This window comes from Papio anubis, chromosome 16 (genome assembly GCF_008728515.1).
Source record: "Papio anubis isolate 15944 chromosome 16, Panubis1.0, whole genome shotgun sequence".
Lineage (NCBI taxonomy): Eukaryota > Metazoa > Chordata > Mammalia > Primates > Cercopithecidae > Papio > Papio anubis.
This window is the reverse complement of record NC_044991.1, coordinates 11,313,577-11,331,449: the sequence shown is the minus strand read 5'-3', so window position 1 is coordinate 11,331,449 and position 17,873 is coordinate 11,313,577. Positions and strand designations below refer to the sequence as shown.

Below are 17,873 nucleotides of genomic sequence, written 5' to 3'. Positions count from 1 at the left end.
CCACCTCGGCCTCCCAAACTGCTGGGATTGCAGGCATGAGCCTTTGCGCCTGGCCTCTCCTGCTTTCAATAAGGAGGTCAGATTGTTATTGTGCCTGCTGTTTTTCAAGTGCCTTTAACTCAACATAGTCAATATGCCAGAGATGCATATTTTAGCCCAGGCTGGTTTTGATCTCCTGGCCTCAAGCGATCCTCCCACCTTGGCCTGTCAAAGTTGTGGGATTACAGGCATGAGCCGCCTGGCCCCCAGGCATCTTTCATTCCTACAGGCTTGGCACATGGTCTTTGTGGTCCCTTTTGGCAACTAGAGTTCCAGCCATCACATCTGCATTCCAGACATCAGGTCAGAGGGTGGGACAAAGAACATGAGGGTATCCCATTGGCCAAAACGTAGTCACATGGCCATGCCTAGCTGCAAGAGAGACAAAAGAATGGCTCCTAGGAGATGCCAACAGTCCTTCGTCCCACTGAGAAGCTTTTTTTAAGGAGGCTGTTGTGAGCCTTTGAGCCATCTTAACACTCCATAATGGAGATCTAGAACTTTTGGTAGCCCAGACTGACCTCTGGGATTGGGAGACAGGGGCAGGTGACTTCTGGGCTACTTTCTGGCTGGACGATATGGTTTTGGGCATTTCCGGGGATGGCTGTGAGAACAGCCTTCTTTCTCCACAGCCAAGCTTGGTCTCATGTTTGGTGCTTTGAAGATCTTTAACCCTCTCCTGCCTGTGTCCTGTGAACTAACCACCACTAACCCAGTGCCCTTGTCTGTCTCTCCCGTAACCACCCCCTCCCGCCTGTCCTTGTCCCCGCCGGCCTTCGTCCCTAGGCGGGCCAGGCCATGCTGGCCTTCCAGCGGTACCAGATTGGCGCCGACTCGGCCCTCTTCTCCCAGGACTACATGGACCCCAGCCAGGACTCCAGCATGCCTTACGCGCCCTACGTGGAGCCCAACACTGGGCCGGATCCCGCCGGTATGGGTGGCACCTACCAGCAGCCGGCCAACGCCTTCGACACCGAGCCCCAGGGCTACCAGTCGCAGGGCTACTGAGCCACAGTGACCGCCTGTCCCCGCCCCCTCTCCCATCTGTCCCCTCCCTCCACACCCAGCCCCTGCTCCCTCCCAAGCTGCCCTGCCCAGCACCTCATCAGCCTCTGCCGTGTCCCACTGAGGTCCAGGGTAGCTCGGGGCAGGGCTGGGGCAGTCCAGTGTTGGGGACTGTCTACATGTGTGCAAGTATATCCCAGGGCATGTGCCCCACAGGGGCCTAGAGGGTGGGGGCCAGGGGTATTTGCATTCATACATTGTGTCATCAGGCATTCCTTGAGCACCTGCTGGGCATCCGGCCTGTGCTGGGCATGGGTGGTGAAATTGGCCAAAACGGCCTCTGGAAAGGGGAGCAGTGAGCTGTGGAGGAAGCCCTGGTGGTACCAGAGGCCAGAATAGTGGGAAAGACAGACCCAGATAATGCTGGGAAGTGTGGCTACACCGTGGCTTGGTCACAGGGTGAGTGTGAACACCCACAGGACACTGGGGGCTGTCACCCTGCTCTGGCAGTCCTGCTAAGAGTGTCAGGGCTGTCTCCATTTTATGGTTGAGGAAACTGAAGTCTGGAGAGGTCAAGATTACTTGCCCAGAGTCACTCAGGCAGCCAGTGATAGAGGTGGGGCCAAGCCCAGGCTGTCCAACTGCAGACCACGTGCTCTTCCCTGGCCACCCACCTCCCCCCATCCCCACGCTTGGGGCTTCCCTGCTCAATGTTGCTGTCATTCTGGGAGGCCTTGGGGCCCTCAGCCCCTTGAGACACCCTGATTCTGCTGCAAGTCAAGGGCCCGTTCTGCCCCAGCTGTTCCTCCTCCCCTGGGGACAGCCCCACCTCCAGGTCCCTCCGCCCACATCCCCTTGGTACTACCCCTGGCCCTTGGCCTCCTCCGAGAGGGCTCGCCCCAGGTGCTGCTCTGTGCCCTGCATGTCCCACAGACGCTTGTTCCAGGGGGCTCCAGCAAACCCCTTCGTGGTCTCTCAGAGGACTGATCGCTGTCCTTGCCTCTAGGAGGGCTCACTAAGCCCTCACCTAGGGCTGGGTGGTCAACAAGGCACAGATCAGGGTGTGACTGGCCCAAGGTCACGGTGAGTGAGTGGCAAAGCTGGGCCTAACGCCCGGGTTTCTTGGCCCCAGCTGCCCAGCAGGTGCCTCGATTCCCTGCCCTTGTGACCTCCCAGGAAACAGAACTGATCTGGGATGCTATGTCACCTCTCCTCTCATCTGGGGTCAGTCAGTGTTCGGGGGCTGTAGCAGCCAAGGGCATGAGAGGTGTTTCCTTGGCCTTCCAGAAGGCCCACTGCAGAGCCAGCCTCCCTATGGGAGGCAGAGCAGCAAGGACAGTGGTTTTGGAATCAGCCAAGTCAGCTCCTGGGCTGCAGCTGTGGAGAGACACTGCCCCCAGGATGACACAGGCAAGAGCCCCTGAGGCATGGGAGGCCCAGGGAAGACCACGGGCTGTGGGGGAGAGGGTGGCAGGTGACCCAAAGGCACAAAAAGGGCTGTGGGGTCTGAGGAGGTCATAATCTCTTCTGAGTGGGGACAGGTCGATTCTTGCACAAGGTGGGCTCTTCACTGAGCTGTAAGGGACAGGGAGGTATAGGAGAGCACTGGGGGCCCGTCCCCCTGTCCACCCAGTGTCCACTGGCCCACCCCTCAGGGAGCAGAGTAGAGCAGGTGGTGGACGGGCCCGGAGCTGGGTGTTTCCACCACCATCCCCCCATCCCCCCTCCCAGAATCCTAAGAGGCAGGAGATCCCTCACCTGCTTACTCAGCAGTTATCCAGCTCCTGTGCTGGCGATACCAAGGGCATGGGTGGTCCCTGCTTCAATGGCCCTAAAACCTGGCCAGAGTTAAGGGAAAGAGGAGGAAGTCCTAAGCAGAGAAGTAGTACCATTGTCCCCATTTAACAGAAGGGAAACTGAGGCTCGGCAAGTATAGGCGAGTTGGCAGTGGAACACAGATCTAAACTCAGGTCTGTCCAAGTCCTCCCAAGGGACAGCAGTGATGGAGAGGACCCCAGGCAGCTGAGTGACAGCTAGTTGTTGCTGACTTCATTTTCTAATCTGGGGAAGGGGCTCTGTCCACAGTCCCCCCCCCCCCCCCCGCCAGGTGGCCCAAATGGGACAAGCATGGGGGCAGGTTATCTGCTGGCCTGAAGAGTGAAACCTACACCAGGCCATAGGCGGGGGTGTGAGTGAGTGCAGGAGTGTTTATGGCAGAGTGAAGTTCTGTGCCCACCACAAGACGCTGTGAGATGTTCTGACCCTCCCCTGCTGATGGGCACTAGGAGACCTCAGGGTGCTGCCCATCTGTTTCTCCTTGGGTGCCAGCCAGCTGCTGGTGATCCTCAGCTGGAGGGCAGGGTACCAGGTAAGCTTAACTCCATCCTGGGTGTTTGTTACAGGCCCTGCCTGCCACCCTAGGCGGGGAAAGTTGTCAAGACTCCTGCCAAGAATGGGGGTTGCTGAGTCATCTCACGAAGAATCCCTCACTCTTCCCGAGTTCAGCCCAGAAGCACTCCCAGGCATGATCTTCCCCATCAGGCTGGACTCTGGCAGGGACCTGCCCAGGATGGAGATGAGAGAGGGTGAGAGACGGAGGGTGGGATCTGGATGGGACCCAGGGCTCCTGACTCTGCCCTGGAAGGTTCATGGGGAAGCTCGCTCCTTCTGTTGGCAGAGGACAGCCCCTGGGGGACCCCAGGCCCAACTCTGTCTGGTATCCCTTTTCTTCCCAGCTGCCCTCCCCTGCTTCTCCCTTGCTCCCAAAGCTTTCCTTGGAGAAGGGCCCTGCTGCAGCTGGACCCTGCAGGGTGGCTCCCTCCTCCCCATCAAGCACAAGAGAGGGCCCAGGAAAAAAAGGTTTCGCATAAGTGTAGAGTCGCAAGGATGCTTAGAGTTGGCAGAGTCTGGGATAGGGAGACAGCGACTTGTCCAAGGTCAAGCACAGAGAGAGAGGTTCAGGAGCCAGGTCTTCTGGCTCATCCTGGGCAGGCACAGACTGTCCTGCCTGCATGACTCCTGATCCACCTGGGGGTGTCGCAGTTGAGGGGCTAATTCCCAGGGGACTGACGTTAGTTCCCCACTCCATCCTTCCCTGATGATTCTTGATCTTTGAAGCCTCGGGGATCCCAGGTTTCCCCATGTAACCAAGAGCCCCTGCCTGTTAGCCCTGGGGGACCCCTAACCTTGGCCCAAGACCCCTCTGATTCTCTAAGGAGCACGAAAGGAGGAATGCCCCTCCCAGGAGTTTATGGGAGAAGGGACTGGGCCGGCTGCCTCCCAGCGATGCACTTGACCTGACACTCCCCATGCCCTGGTGCGCGCAGCCCTTGTCGGTGCCCTGGCCCCTCCCGCAGCGTTACTGCCTGTGTATAGTATAAATATATATATTTTCTATATATAAGATGTATAATATAAGGCTCCACAAATATATCTGTGTGTGTGTGTGCGTGTGTGTGCGGTGAAGGGCGGTCCCCATCCTGGGCCCCCACTCTAGGCACCCCCACCACCTGGTTAAGTCTCGAGTGAATCCAGTGGCCCCGTGGCACCCTCCTTTATGACATCCATCCATCTGTGGTGAACCAAGTGAAGGTGGTGACTTCTGGTGACATAATAATAAAGTGAAGACTCAGAACCCACCAGCGATTGCCAGCGTGTCACCGTGTTTCTTTGTTCTTCATTCTGCGTTTGGCTTGGATGGTCCATCCCGTTTGTCTCCCCAGACAGGCCATGTCTTACTTGGTTATTATTGTTTGTTAATTTTTCATTACACAATGAACCTATGAATATATTATCTTTTTAAAAAGTAAAATTGGCCAGGCACTGTGGCTCATGCCTGTAATCCCAACAGTTTGGGAGGCCCAGGGAACTCCTAACCCAGGTGGATCACCTGAGGTTAGGAGTTCGAGACCAGCCTGACCGACATGGTGAAAACCTGTCTCTACTAAAAATACAAAAAAAAAAAAAAAAAAAATTAGCCGGGCGTTGGTGGATGCCTGTAATCCCAGCTACTTGGGAGGCTGAGGAAGGAGAATCACTTGAACCTGGGAGGCAGAGGTTGCAGTGAGCTGAGATCACGCCATTGCACTCCAGCCTGGGCATCAAGAGCAAAAATCCGTCTTAAAAAAAAAAAAAGAAAAGGAGGCCTGGCGCGGTGGCTCACGCCTGTAATCCCAGCACTTTGGGAGGCCGAGGCGGGCGGATCACAAGGTCAGGAGATCGAGACTATCCTGGCTAACACGATGAAACCCCGTCTCTACTAAAAATACAAAAAAAACACAAAAAATTAGCTGGGCGTGGTGGCGGGCACCTGTAGTCCCAGCTACTCGGGAGGCTGAGATAGGAGAATGGTGTGAACCCAGGAGGCGGAGCTTGCAACCTTAAGTGTGCACATATCCACATACATCCCCCATCACCATTTCCTATCCTGGTTCCTTCCCAAACCCCCCAGGAGTAAACAGGATTAGGTGCTTGGCCTCATTCCTTCCAGACCATTTCCATACTTTTACATACACATGTTTTACAAGACATGGTTTTTAAATTTACTGGCCTTCGGTTGGCTGTCATGGCTCACACCTGTAATCCCAGCACTTTAGGAGGCCAAGGTGGGAGGGTTGCTTGAGCCTAGGAGTTTGAGACTAGCCTGGTCAACATAGTGAGACCCCATGTCTAAACAAAACAAAACAAAAAATTAACCTGGGCACAGTGGCTCATGCATGTAATCCCAGCACTTTGGGCAGCTGAGGTGGGTGGATCACGAGATCAAGAGATTGAGACCATCCTGGCCAACATGGTAAAACCTTGTCTCTACTAAAAATACAAAATTAGCCGGGTGTGTGGCACACGCCTGTGATGCCAGCTACTCGGGAGACTGAGCCAGGAGAATTGCTTGAACCCAGGAGGCGGAGGTTGTGGTGAGCCGAGATCATGCCATTTCACTGCAGGCCTGGGCAACAAGAGCGAAACTCTATCTCAAAAAAAAAAAAAAATTAGCTAGGTGTGGTGCCCAGCACCTCTAGTCCCAGTTACTCAGGAGAGGCTGAGGCAGGAGAATCACTTGAACTCGAGAGGCAGAGGTTGCAGTGAGCCAAGATCACACCACTGCACTCCAGCCTAGCGACAGAGTAAGATTCCATCTCAAAAAAAAAATTAAATTTAGTGGCCCTGAGCTGGCAAAAAATTTACCCAGAGCCTGTAAAGTACCAGAAACTTGCTAGGCGCTGTGAGTCCAACACCAAAGGATGACACCAAATGGTGTCAACTAAACATGCAAGCAAGAATATCAATTGTGCTAAGTGCTGGAGTGGATTGGAGAGATTATGAGATGCAATTTAGACCACCCCTACTAAATCGACCATCACCGGTCGAGCAGGTGACCCTCGACTGGAGCGCTCTCCATAAGCAGTGGTTGGAGGTGAGCAGGCAGGCTGGTGAGTTATCGAAGCTGGTGAGTTCTGCAGGTAGGACCTGGGACTCAGGGGTCCTCGGCTGAGAAACAGCTTGGAAGTGGTGGAAGGCAGGCGCAGTGCACGCACAGAAGGGAGAGGCGAATGAGGAAGGACAGGCCAGAAGGTACTCATGGATCCCACAGTGTAGGGCCTGGAAGCCTCTGTAAAGCCACGAAGGGTGGCTGACCACAACAGTGCATGCTCTCAAAAGGCCACTCTGCTGGTCAGATGGCAGTCAAGAGACAGAAAGGTCACCATGACTGTGGGAGAACGGAGAAGTCCAGATGTATTTGATGAAGGCACAAATCTGCAAGTGAACCGAGGCCAGGCGCAGTGGCTCACGCCCATAATCTTAATACTTTGGGAGGCCGAGGCGGGCGAATCACCTGAAGTCGGGAGTTCGAGACCAGCCTGACCAACATGGAGAAACCCTCTCTCTACTAAAAGTACAAAAATTAGCCGAGCGTGGTAGTGCATGCCTGTAATCCCAGCTACTCGGGAGGCTGAGGCAGGAGAATAGTTTGAACCCGGGAGGTGGAGGTTGCGGTGAGCCGAGATGGCGCCATTGCACTCCAGGCTGGGCAACAAGGGCGAAACTGTTCCCAAAAAAAAAAAAAAAAAAAAAAATTAGCCAGGTGTAGTGGTGGGCGCCTAGAGTCCCAGGTACTTGGGAGGCCGAGACAGAAGAATCGCTTGAACCCAGGAGGAAGAGGTTGCGGTGAGCCGAGATCGCGCCACTGCACTCCAGCCTGCGACACAGCGAGGCTCTGTCTCAAAAAAAAAAAAAAAATCCCATGAGAAAAGGCTCTGGAGCCGAGGCCCGGCGGGAGGAGCAAGTGGGCGTGGCCTCGACATGGCCCGTCGGTCAAGGTACTGGCTCTGCCACGCCCTGGAGAGGGGCGGGAGAGAGAGATGCTAAGCCAATCGGATTGCGGTCATCGGGGTGGGCGGAGTCAGCAGGAGGTCCGAGGAGCTGCGGGTTCCAAGGGAAGGAGCGCGGCAGGGCGCGTGAGGGATTCCGGGGTCCGTTCCAGGACACCCAGGACGCCCCCCTTTAGGAGGGCCGGAGGGCCGTGGCTGCCTGCAACCCGATGAGCCCGAGCGACCCTGAAGGCCGACCCTGAGGCCGCTGCCCAGCGAGAGGAGCCGACCCTTGGGGGACAGTGGGGTCGGGTTCCAAGCCGGGCTGCTGGGGCTGGTCAGGCCGCCCGCCCTGCTTGACCCCTCTCACCTGATGACCCCCCTCCCCAGTCCTCAAGGAGGCGAAACGTCATTGTGGTCCGCAGAGGGCAGGCCGCGGGTGTGCGGAGTAGCTGTCATCCCTTAGCGGCCACGCCCGCCTCCCTGTCCACTTCCCGTTGCGGTTCAGGTGTTCGATCCACTCTGCGGCACCAAAGGCCCGTCACGTGCCTCCCCTGCCCAGAGACCCCAAACACCAAAACTCATCCGAAGGACCCGCACTTGCCGCCTGTCGATGCTGAAGAACGACTCCCAGGTGGAGAGAACAGCACCTCAAAAGGGATGGGGGATGTACTGGGGAGTCGGCATGTCAGCGACCCGCTCCACGCTGCGCTGTGGTCCTTAAGAAGTTAGGGCCAGGCACTGCGGCTCACGCCTGTAATCCCAGCACTTTGGGAGCCTAGGTGGGCGGATCACCTGAGGTCAGGAGTTCGAGACCAGCCTGGCCAACATGGTAAAACCCTGACTCTACTAGAAATACAAAAATTAGCCGGGCATGGTAGCAGGCGCCTGTAATCCCAGCTATTAACGAGTCTGAGGTAGGATAATTGCTTGAACCCGGGAGGCGGAGGTTGCAGTGAGCGGAGATCCAACACCACTGCACTCCAGCCTGGGCGACAGAGAGAGACTACATCTCAAAAAAAAAAAAAAAAAAGAGAGAGAGAAGTTAGGGCCGGGCACAGTGGCTCATGCTTGTAATCCCAACACTTTGAGAGTCTAAAGCTGGAGAACAGCATCTCTAGTAAAAATACAAAAATTAGCCGGGCATGGTGTCAGGCACCTGTAATCCCAGCTACTTGGGAATCTGAGGAAGGAGAATCGCTTGAACCCAGGAGGCAGAGGTTGCAGTGAGCAGAGAGGGTGCCACTGCACTCCAGCCTGGGCGACAGGCTGAGCACTCTCTCAGCCTGGAGCAAGACTCCATCTAAAAATAAATTAATAAATAAGTTAGGGCTGGGCGCGGTGGCTCACACCTGTAATCCCAGCACTTTGGGAGGCCAAAGTGGGTGGATCACATGAGGCTAGAAGTTTGAGAACAACGTCTTTACTAAAAATACAAAAATTGACCAGGTGTGGTGGCCTGAGCCTGTGGTCCCAGCTACTTGGGAGGCTGAGTGGAGAGGATCTCCAAGAAGTCGAGGGTGCAGTAAGCCATGATCACCACCACTGCAATCCAGCCTGGGTGACAGACTGAGACCCTTTTTCAAAAAAAAAAAAAAAAAGTTATAATGTAATGGAATGGCCTTCATTGGACTTAAGGGAAGTCATTAAACCCTGAAAGGGTTTTAACTAACTCAGGACAATTTGGAGAAATATGAAAACTATTTCAAAGAAATACTAGGTTTCAGAATCAGGGCTGCTGCATGATTTGCAGGACCCCAGTACAAAATGAAAGTTCAGGGCCTCTTGTTCAAAAAGCAATATTAAAAAATAGTGCAATTTGGTCGGGTGCAGTGGCTCACACCTGTAATCCCAGCACTTTGGGAGGCCGAGGCGGGCAGATCACGAGGTCAGGAGATCGAGACCATCCTGACTAACACGATGAAATCCCATCTCTTATATATATAAAAAATACGGCCGGGCGCGGTGGCTGAAGCCTGTAATCCCAGCACTTTGGGAGGCCGAGACGGGCGAATCACGAGGTCAGGAGATTGAGACCATCCTGGCTAACACAGTGAAACCCTATCTCTACTAAAAAACACAAAAAACTAGCTGGGCGAGGTAGCGGGCGCCTGTAGTCCCAGCTACTCGGGAGGCTGAGGCAGGAGAATGGCGTAAACCCGGAGGCGGAGCTTGAAGTGAGCTGAGATCCGGCCACTGCACTCCAGCCTGGGCAACAGAGCGAGACTCTGCCTCAAAAAAAAAAAAAAAAAATACGAAAAGTTAGCTGGGCGTGGTGGCGGGCGCCTGTAGTCTCAGCTACTCGGGAGCCTGAGGCAGGAGAATGGTGTGAACCTGGGAGGCAGAGCTTGCAGTGAGCCGAGATCACACCACTGCACTCCAGCCTGGGCGACAGAGCGAGACTCCATCTCAAAAAAAAACACAGTGCAATTTTTGACCGGGTGCAGTGGCTCTTGCCTGTAATCCCAGCACTCTGGGAGACTGAGGAGGGTAGATCACTTGAGACCCAGAGTTTGAGACGAGCCTGGCCAACATGGCACAAATCCATCTCTACTAAAAAAAAAAAAAAAAAAAAAAATTTAGCAGGGCATCGTGGCACATGCCTGTAATTCCAGCTACTTGGGAGGCTGAGGCAGGAGAATTGCTTAGACCCGGGGTGCAGAGGTTGCAGTGAAACCGAGATCTTGCCATTGCACTCCAGCTTGGGCGACAAAAGCGAGACTCCCACTCAAATAATAATAATAGGCTGGGCATGGTGGCTCATGCCTGTAATCCCAGCATTTTGGGAGGCCGAGGTGGGTGGATTGCCTGAGGTCAGGAGTTCGAGACCAGCCTGGCCAACATGGTGAAACCTCCTCTCTACTAAAAATACAAAAAAAAATTTAGCTGAGCTTGGTGGCGTGCGCCTGTAATCCCAGCTACTTGGGAGGCTGAGGCAGGAGAATTGCTTGAACCAGGGAGGTGGAGGTTGCAGTAAGCCAAGATCGCACCATTGCACTCCAGCCTGGGTGACAGGGCGAGACTCCGTCTCAAAATATATATATATATAAATAGTAATAATAATAATAATATTTTGGTATCATTTTATATAACACAAAAAATAATGCCTTACTAATATGATTTCTTGATTGGTCATATGATTTTTTTGGCTCATTCTTTTTGTGAGTTCATTTATTAGGTTATTGAAATTTATACTTAGGACAACTTCATTTTCCACTGAAAGCTACAACAGCCACTTTTGGCAAAGGCAAGATTGCAAATAATTTTTTATACTTTTTATTTTGGGAAGGCTCCTTCTGCCGAGGCAATTGTTGCTGTAGCTGCTGAGAGTATTTTATATGCTGTCACAGTAGAAGAAATTCATGATTTTAAAGAATTTTAAAAAAATATTTAACTCTTCATATTGGCCAGGCACGGTGGCTCACACCTGTAATCCCAGCACTTTAGGAAACTGGGGCAGGCGGATCACCTGAGACCAGGAGTTCCAGATCAGCCTGGCCAACAAGGTGAAACCCCGTCTCTGCTAAAAATACAAAAATTACCCAGCCATGGTGGTGCGCACCTGTGATCCCAGCTACTCAGGAGACTGAGGCAGGAGAATGGCTTGAACCGAGGAGGCAGAGGTTGCAGTGAGCCAAGATTGTGCCACTGCACTCCAGCCTGGGCGACAGAGTGAGACTCTGTTTCAAAAAAAAAAAAAAAAAAGATTTAACTGTTCATATAAATCAGTTTCATATGTGTCTGATTTAATTTTAAATGTAAACTTATAGAATGATGTTTTAATGTTTTCTTTGACATTTTCTATAACTTGTGAAGGTTGTACAAGAAACTGAAAGTTACTTCATGATTTCTATATACTTTTAATGATCTGTTTATACATTTGATTGCTGGGTCTTTGATTAAAAGGAAAACTTAGTTTTAAAACTGTCTTCAGAGTAAGCTTCACATAAAATAGAATTATTTTCTGTAGAATATGATATCTATACATTTAATTTCTATTTATAAGACTGTGGATATTTGCAATATTGCAGCAGGCTTTTTTGTTTGTTTGTTTGTTTGTTTGTTTGTTGAGACTGAATCTTGCTCTGTTGTCCAGGCTAAAGTGAAGTGATGTGATCTCGCCTCCATGTAACCTCCACTTCCCAGGTTTAAGCAACTCTCGTCTCTCAGCCTCCCAAGTACTGGGATTACAGGCATGAGCCACTGTGCCCGGCCTGCAGCAATTTTCAAAACCAGATTTTTTTTTTTTTTTTTTTGCTAGCATCCCCATGGATGCCAGGGCAAAAACCAAAAATTCTAAACTCTTTGAAGAATCCTAACAGCTCCCTGACATACTTTAATACAACATCCATGTGTATGTGTCCATGTTGTAATAACTTAGTGACAAGGTTTACTGCCTGACTGCTGGCAGTACTTGTCCCAGCATTTAGGCTGTAAGCTGTATTTGTGCAGATGTTACAGGCACAGGCTGTTCCATGTGGAATCTCTTCTCCCACCATGGAGCCCGTGATGGCATGGAGCCGTGACACCCCCACCAGTTTCTTCTGCTGCTGCCACCAATCTGGGCACAGATCCTGGCCCCCGCTGTCCCCACACAGCCCCACAGTGTCGCAAACTGTCCAGCCATTTGGGTGCACACAGGGTGGCCAGGACAATTGCTAGGCAACTCTGCTGCCCACTGCCTGTCATCCTTGCTGGTCTGAGCCTGCTGGCACATACGCTTCTTTATCTCACTGGACTTCCTTTATAAAACACAAGTTCAAATATAAAATGACAAAGAATTTCAAGGTGGCGAAATTCAAACAGAAATTAATGCAGAGCATTCAAACAAATGCTAGGCCTATTCTGAGAGCAGGGCGCTGTGTGACTGCACAGGTCCCACGCCCATGAGTGCAGTCCTGCTCAGCACACTAATTCTGGCCCCTCTCTATCTCCCTTTATTTTATTCTGACTCTTTTTTCTTCTCCTTTTAGTCTCCTTGTCAATTAGATAGCTACACTTGACTATGGGCCCGAGCTATGCTGTGTACTTTGTAAAGCATTGTCTAGTTGACTTCCTTTCTTTTTTCTTTTCTTTCTCTTTTTTTTTTTTTTTTTGTTGTTATTGTTTTTTTGAGACAGAGTCTCACTCTGTCACCCAGGTTGGAGTACAATGGCGCAATCCAGGCTGGAGTGCAGTAGCGCAGTCTCAGCTCACTGCAACCTCCACCTCCCAGGTTCAAACAATTCTCCTGCGTCAGCCTCCCGAGTAGCTGGGATTACAGGCATGTGCCACCACGCCCAGCTAATTTTTGCATTTTTGGTAGAGACAGGGTTTTGCCATGTTGGCCAGGCTGGTTTCAAACTCCTGACCTCAGGTGATCTGCCCCCCTTGGCCTCCCAAAGTGCTGGGATGACAGGCATGAGCCACCGTGCCCGGCCTTGTTCACTTCCTTCAACACCTGTGATAGGGGCACTAAGATGCTCCCATTTTACAGATGAGGAGCTGGGCCAGAGAGGAGAAGTGACCCAGCACAGTCATAGCTGTGCAGGGCCTGACTTGACCAGTAGTGTGTCCAGCTTTAAAACCCATGGTCTTAAGCCTCTTTGCTGCCTTTTGTTAAACTATTTTTATACATTTGCAGTCACTCACATATCCTTAAAGCCTGTTTTTGATGTGAAAATTCCCCCAGCTGTGCATGCTTCTGGATCAGCAAAGGCTTCGGCTTTGGTTACCCATCTGTTGTCTGTGCTTATCCAGCGCTGGGGTCTTCTTCCCAAACCCTGTCCCAATTATGTGACCTAGAAATGTGACTTCAAATGTGTGAGAGATCTCATGCAAAATTGAATGCGCTTTTCCTCAAGGGTTTTCAAAAGTTACATCGCTGGACAGGATGCCTCACTTCTGTAATCCCAGCACTTTGGGAGGCTGAGGTGGGCAGATCACTTGAACTCGGGAGGCAGAGCTTGCAGGAAGCCAAGATCACAGCGCTGCACTCCAGCCTAGGTGACAGAGTGGGACCCTGTCTCAAAAAAAAAAAAAAAAAAAGTTACATCAATTGAACAGTAGCAGGGATTGTGCCCTCAGTGTCAATGTGGAGGACTCCGAGGTTCATCCTCTGTCCACACTTGCTTCCTTGGTGGCCCATCTGCCTTACAGCTTTAAATATCCGCTGTATTCTGACCGTTCTCAAGTGTACACCCCCCAGGTCAGCTACTTGTATATCCAACTGCCTTTATTCTGAGATATCTGGTTGACATCTCCTGTGAAGACCCCAGGGATCTGTCTTGCTACTTCTCTCATAACATAGCTTGCCACCTTGCCCCGTGCTTCAGCCACGCTGGCCTCCTTGCTGTTCCTAGAACACACCTAGTACATTCCTGCCTCAGGGGCTTTGTACTTGCTGTCACCTCTGCCTGAAATGCTCTCCCTGCTCCACCCCAGATCTCTGGGGGAGATCTGAAACCTTTGCAATGGGTTCCTCCCTGGTCATGCCTTTTAAAAAGGCACCCCCGACCAGGCACAGTGGCTCGTATGTGTTTTTGTTTTGAGACAGAGTCTCGCTCTGTCGCCCAGGCTGGAGTGCAGTGGCAGGATCTTGGTTCGCTGCAAGCTCCATCTCCTGGGTTCACACCATTCTGCCTCAGCCTTCCAAGTAGCTGGGACTACAGGCACCCGCCACCACGCGCTCAGCTAATTTTTTGTATTTTTTCGTAGAGACGGGGTTTGGCTGTGTTAGCCAGGATGGTCTCCATCTCCTGACCTTGTGATCCGCCCACCTCGGCCTCCCAAAGTGCTGGGATTACAGGCGTGAGCCACCACGCCGGGCCAAGTGGCTCATATTTGTAATCCTAGCACTTTGGGAGGCTGAGGCGGTCAGATCAGTTGAGCCCAAGAGTTTGAGACCAGCCTAGGCAACATGGCAAAACCCTGCCTCTACAAAAACCAAAATGGAAAATTAGCCAGGTGTGGTGGCACACCTGTAGTCCCAGCTACTCGGGAGACTGAAGTGGGAGAATCACCTAAGCCTGGGAGGTCAAGGCTTCAGTGAGCTGTGGTTGCGTCACTGCACTCCAGCCTGGGTGACAGAGTGAGACTCCGTCTCAAAAAAAAAAAAAAAAAAAAAATTAGCCAGGCGTGGTTTGTGTGCATGTAATCCTAGCTACTTCGGAGGCTGAGGCAGGAGACTGACTTGAACCCAGGAGGTGGAGGTTGTGGTGAGCCGAGATCGTGCCATTGCACTCCAGCCTGGGCGACAAGAGCAAAACTCCATCTCAAAAAAAAAAAAAGGCAGCCCACCTCCACTTTGTTTTCCTCCATAGTACTTGTCACCACCTGACATACTTACTTGTTTATTTATTACCTATCTCTCCTCATCGAATGTGGAAGTCTCATAAGGGCAGTGCTCTTGTCACTGCTTACCTGGGATGTACTAAGTGGTCTATTGAGGACTGTCAAATTAATGCATGAATTTTCCCACCAAATCTCCTCCTTTCTCTATGCTCATCATCTAAGTAAAAGGCACCATCATCTCCCAGTCACCCCTCTAGGTATTATCCCAGATTTGTCCCTCTTTTCAAAAACCCAAGAATACGCCAGATCTTATTGACTTAACATCCTAAATATTTCTCAAACCATCCCTTCTGTTACTGCCTTCGTTCTCCCCTTCCACAGCAGATGCCTCAAATGCCTAGAGTAACATGCTGCTTTGCACACTGTGAATGTTTCAGCATCCCCTCTGGACCCCCTGTGCTCTGTCTACCTGCCAGGCCCAGACCTGTCCCTCCTCTAGTGGCCCTGTCTCAGCAGATCCTCCACCACTGGGCTAATGGCCTGCGCTAGGAACCTGGGAGTCATCCTCCACTCCCCTTTCTTCAGCTTCCAATCAACTGCCAGAGTCTTTCTACCTGACCTATTTGGATAGTTTTGAAAACTGTCCATTTCTTTTATCCTCATGGCCACCACCCTGGTCCAGGCCACCTCCTTCTCTCTGGGTTAACCCAGCAGGCTCCTAATACTGGTCTCCTTGCCTCCTTTCTGACTCATTGGGATCTCTCTGAAACACGAATATGATCATGTGACTCTCCCACTTAAATGAATCCCTACCGTTACAAGATAAAGCCAGTTGCTTCTGGTGCACCCATATCCCTCCCTGATTTGTCCTCCTCAGCTTCAGCCACAATCTATTTCTGCCTTTGCCAGATCCCCCTTCACTTTGACCACGTGATCCCTTGGCCTGAGATGCCCTTCCTATCTTCTCTGCCTGCTCGATCCCTCTGCCCTCCTAGACCCAGATGGAAGGTCACCTCCCCTGTGAAGTCTTCCCTGACCACCCCCGTCAGCAGAATTAACTGCCCCCTCTCTTGGGCTTCTGGCTCCACTCAGTTTGTCCCAGGCCCGATGAGCAATGATATCTTGGTGAAGGTGATTGCTGGCCGAAAAGCAGTTGGGGCACCCAATGGCGCAGCCTTCGGAAGCACCTTCTGTGTTTTTGGAACTGTTGACAGCATCCCAAGGTGAAATGGTAGAAGCATATGGCATGAGCGTGGGGAAACGGGTCTCGGGAAGAGAAGAGAAGCCACATATTTGGAGCAGATTCTGTTCCTGTGCTAAAGGCTTGGAAGATGTTACTTTATTTAATCCTTGTAACATCCCTGGGAGGTAGGGGTTTTAAAAACAAAGATAGTAATGGCCGGGCGTGGTAGCCCACGCCTGTAATCCCAGCACTTTGGGAGGCCAAGCAGGGAGAATTTTTTTTTTTTTTTTTTTGAAACGGAGTCTCACTCTGTTGCTAGGCTGGAGTACAGTGGCGTGATATCGGCTCACTGCAACCTCCGCCTACCGGGTTCAAGCAATTCTCCTGCCTCAGCCTCCCGAATAGCTGGGATTACAGCCACACAATGCCACGCCCATCTAATTTTTGTTTTTTTTGAGAGAGAGTCTCACTCTGTCGCCCAGGCTGGAGTATGGTGGCACAATCTTGGCTCACTGCAACCTCCGCAGGGTTCAAGCGATTCTCCTGCCTCAGCCTCCCAAGTAGCTGAGACTATAGGCACATGCCACCACGCCCGGCTAATTTTTTGTATTTTTAGTGGAGACGGGGTTTCACCATGTTGGCCAGGATGGTCTTGATCTCCTGACCTCGTGATCCGCCCACCTCAGCCTCCCAAAGTGCTGGGATTACAGGCATGAGCCACCGCGCCCAGCCTGGGAGGATCTTTTGAGCTCAGGTGTTTGACACTAGCCTGGGCAACATGGTGATAGCCTGTCTCTACAAAAATACAAAAATTAGCTGGGCGCAGTGGCACATGCTGTAGTCCCAGCTACCTGGGAAGCTGAGGTGGGAGAATCACTTGAGCCCAGAAGCTTGAGGCTGCCATGAGCCATGATTGTGCCACCACACTCCAGCCTGGATGACACGACACAGCAAGATTCTGCTTTTTTTTTTTTTTTTTTTTTTTTGAGACGGAGTCTCGCTCTGTTGCTCAGGCTGGAGTGCAGTGGCCAGATCTCGGCTCACTGCAAGCTCTGCCTCCCGGGTTTACGCCATTCTCCTGCCTCAGCCTCCCGAGTAGCTGGGACTACAGGTGCCCGCCACCACGCCCGGCTAGTTTTTTGTATTTTTTTAGTACAGATAGGGTTTCACCGTGCTAGCCAGGATGGTCTTGATCTCCTGACCTTGTGATCCGCCCGTCTCGGCCTCCCAAAGTGCTGGGATTACAGGCTTGAGCCACCGCGCCCGGCCAATCCTGCTTTTTTTTTTTTTTTAAAAAGGTGGGGGTCAGGGAGAGATCGCTTGCAAATGAACATTTGTTTAATTATATAAAAAGCAAGAAGGTACCGGGTGTGATGGCTCATGCCTCTAATCCCAGCTCTTTGGGAGGGCAAGGCAGGTGGATCACCTGAGGTCGGGAGTTCAAGACCAGCCTGACCAACATAGAGAAACCCCATCTCTACTAAAAATACAAAATTACCCAGGCATGGTGGCATATGCCTGTAATCCCAGCTACTTGGGATGTTGAGGCAGGAGAATCGCTTGAAACTGGGAGTCAAATATCTCTCTACCAATGGGACCCCATCAATGGCTTGCTTAGAAGGCAACAACTTCCCTCTGTCCTCCAGATGAATAAACTCCTGACTGGGGCCCACTTGGTCAGAGCTTGTCCCTACAGTCCCTTCATCGCTCTCCTTCTTCATCTCTGTGCAAGCCACAGTGGGCTCCTGTGACAAGCGTGCTTTTTTTTTTTTTTTTGAGACGGAGTCTCGCTCTGTCACCCAGGCTGGAGTGCAGTGGCCGGATCTCAGCTCACTGCAAGCTCCGCCTCCCGGGTTCACGCCATTCTCCTGCCTCAGCCTCCCGAGTAGCTGGGACTACAGGCGCCCGCCACCTCGCCCAGCTAGCTTTTTTTTGTATTTTTTAGTAGAGACAGGGTTTCCCCGTGTTAGCCAGGATGGTCTCGATCTCCTGACCTCGTGATCCACCCATCTCGGCCTCCCAAAGTGCTGGGATTACAGGCTTGAGCCACCGCGCCCGGCCAGTTT

The 17,873-nt window shown here is 52.0% G+C and overlaps 1 protein-coding gene across 1 annotated transcript in view; it reads left to right on the top strand.

The window, feature by feature from the left end:
* Positions 1 to 4,689, top strand: part of SYNGR1 (synaptogyrin 1) — a 34,058-nt gene extending 29,369 nt beyond the window's left edge. Inside the window, exon 4 of the mRNA XM_003905563.4 lies at positions 826 to 4,689. Within this exon, the coding sequence (XP_003905612.1) occupies positions 826 to 1,047 (222 nt within the window). The 3' untranslated portion in view covers positions 1,048 to 4,689. The remainder of the gene's footprint in view (positions 1 to 825) is intronic.
* The last annotated feature ends 13,184 nt before the right edge of the window (positions 4,690 to 17,873 follow it).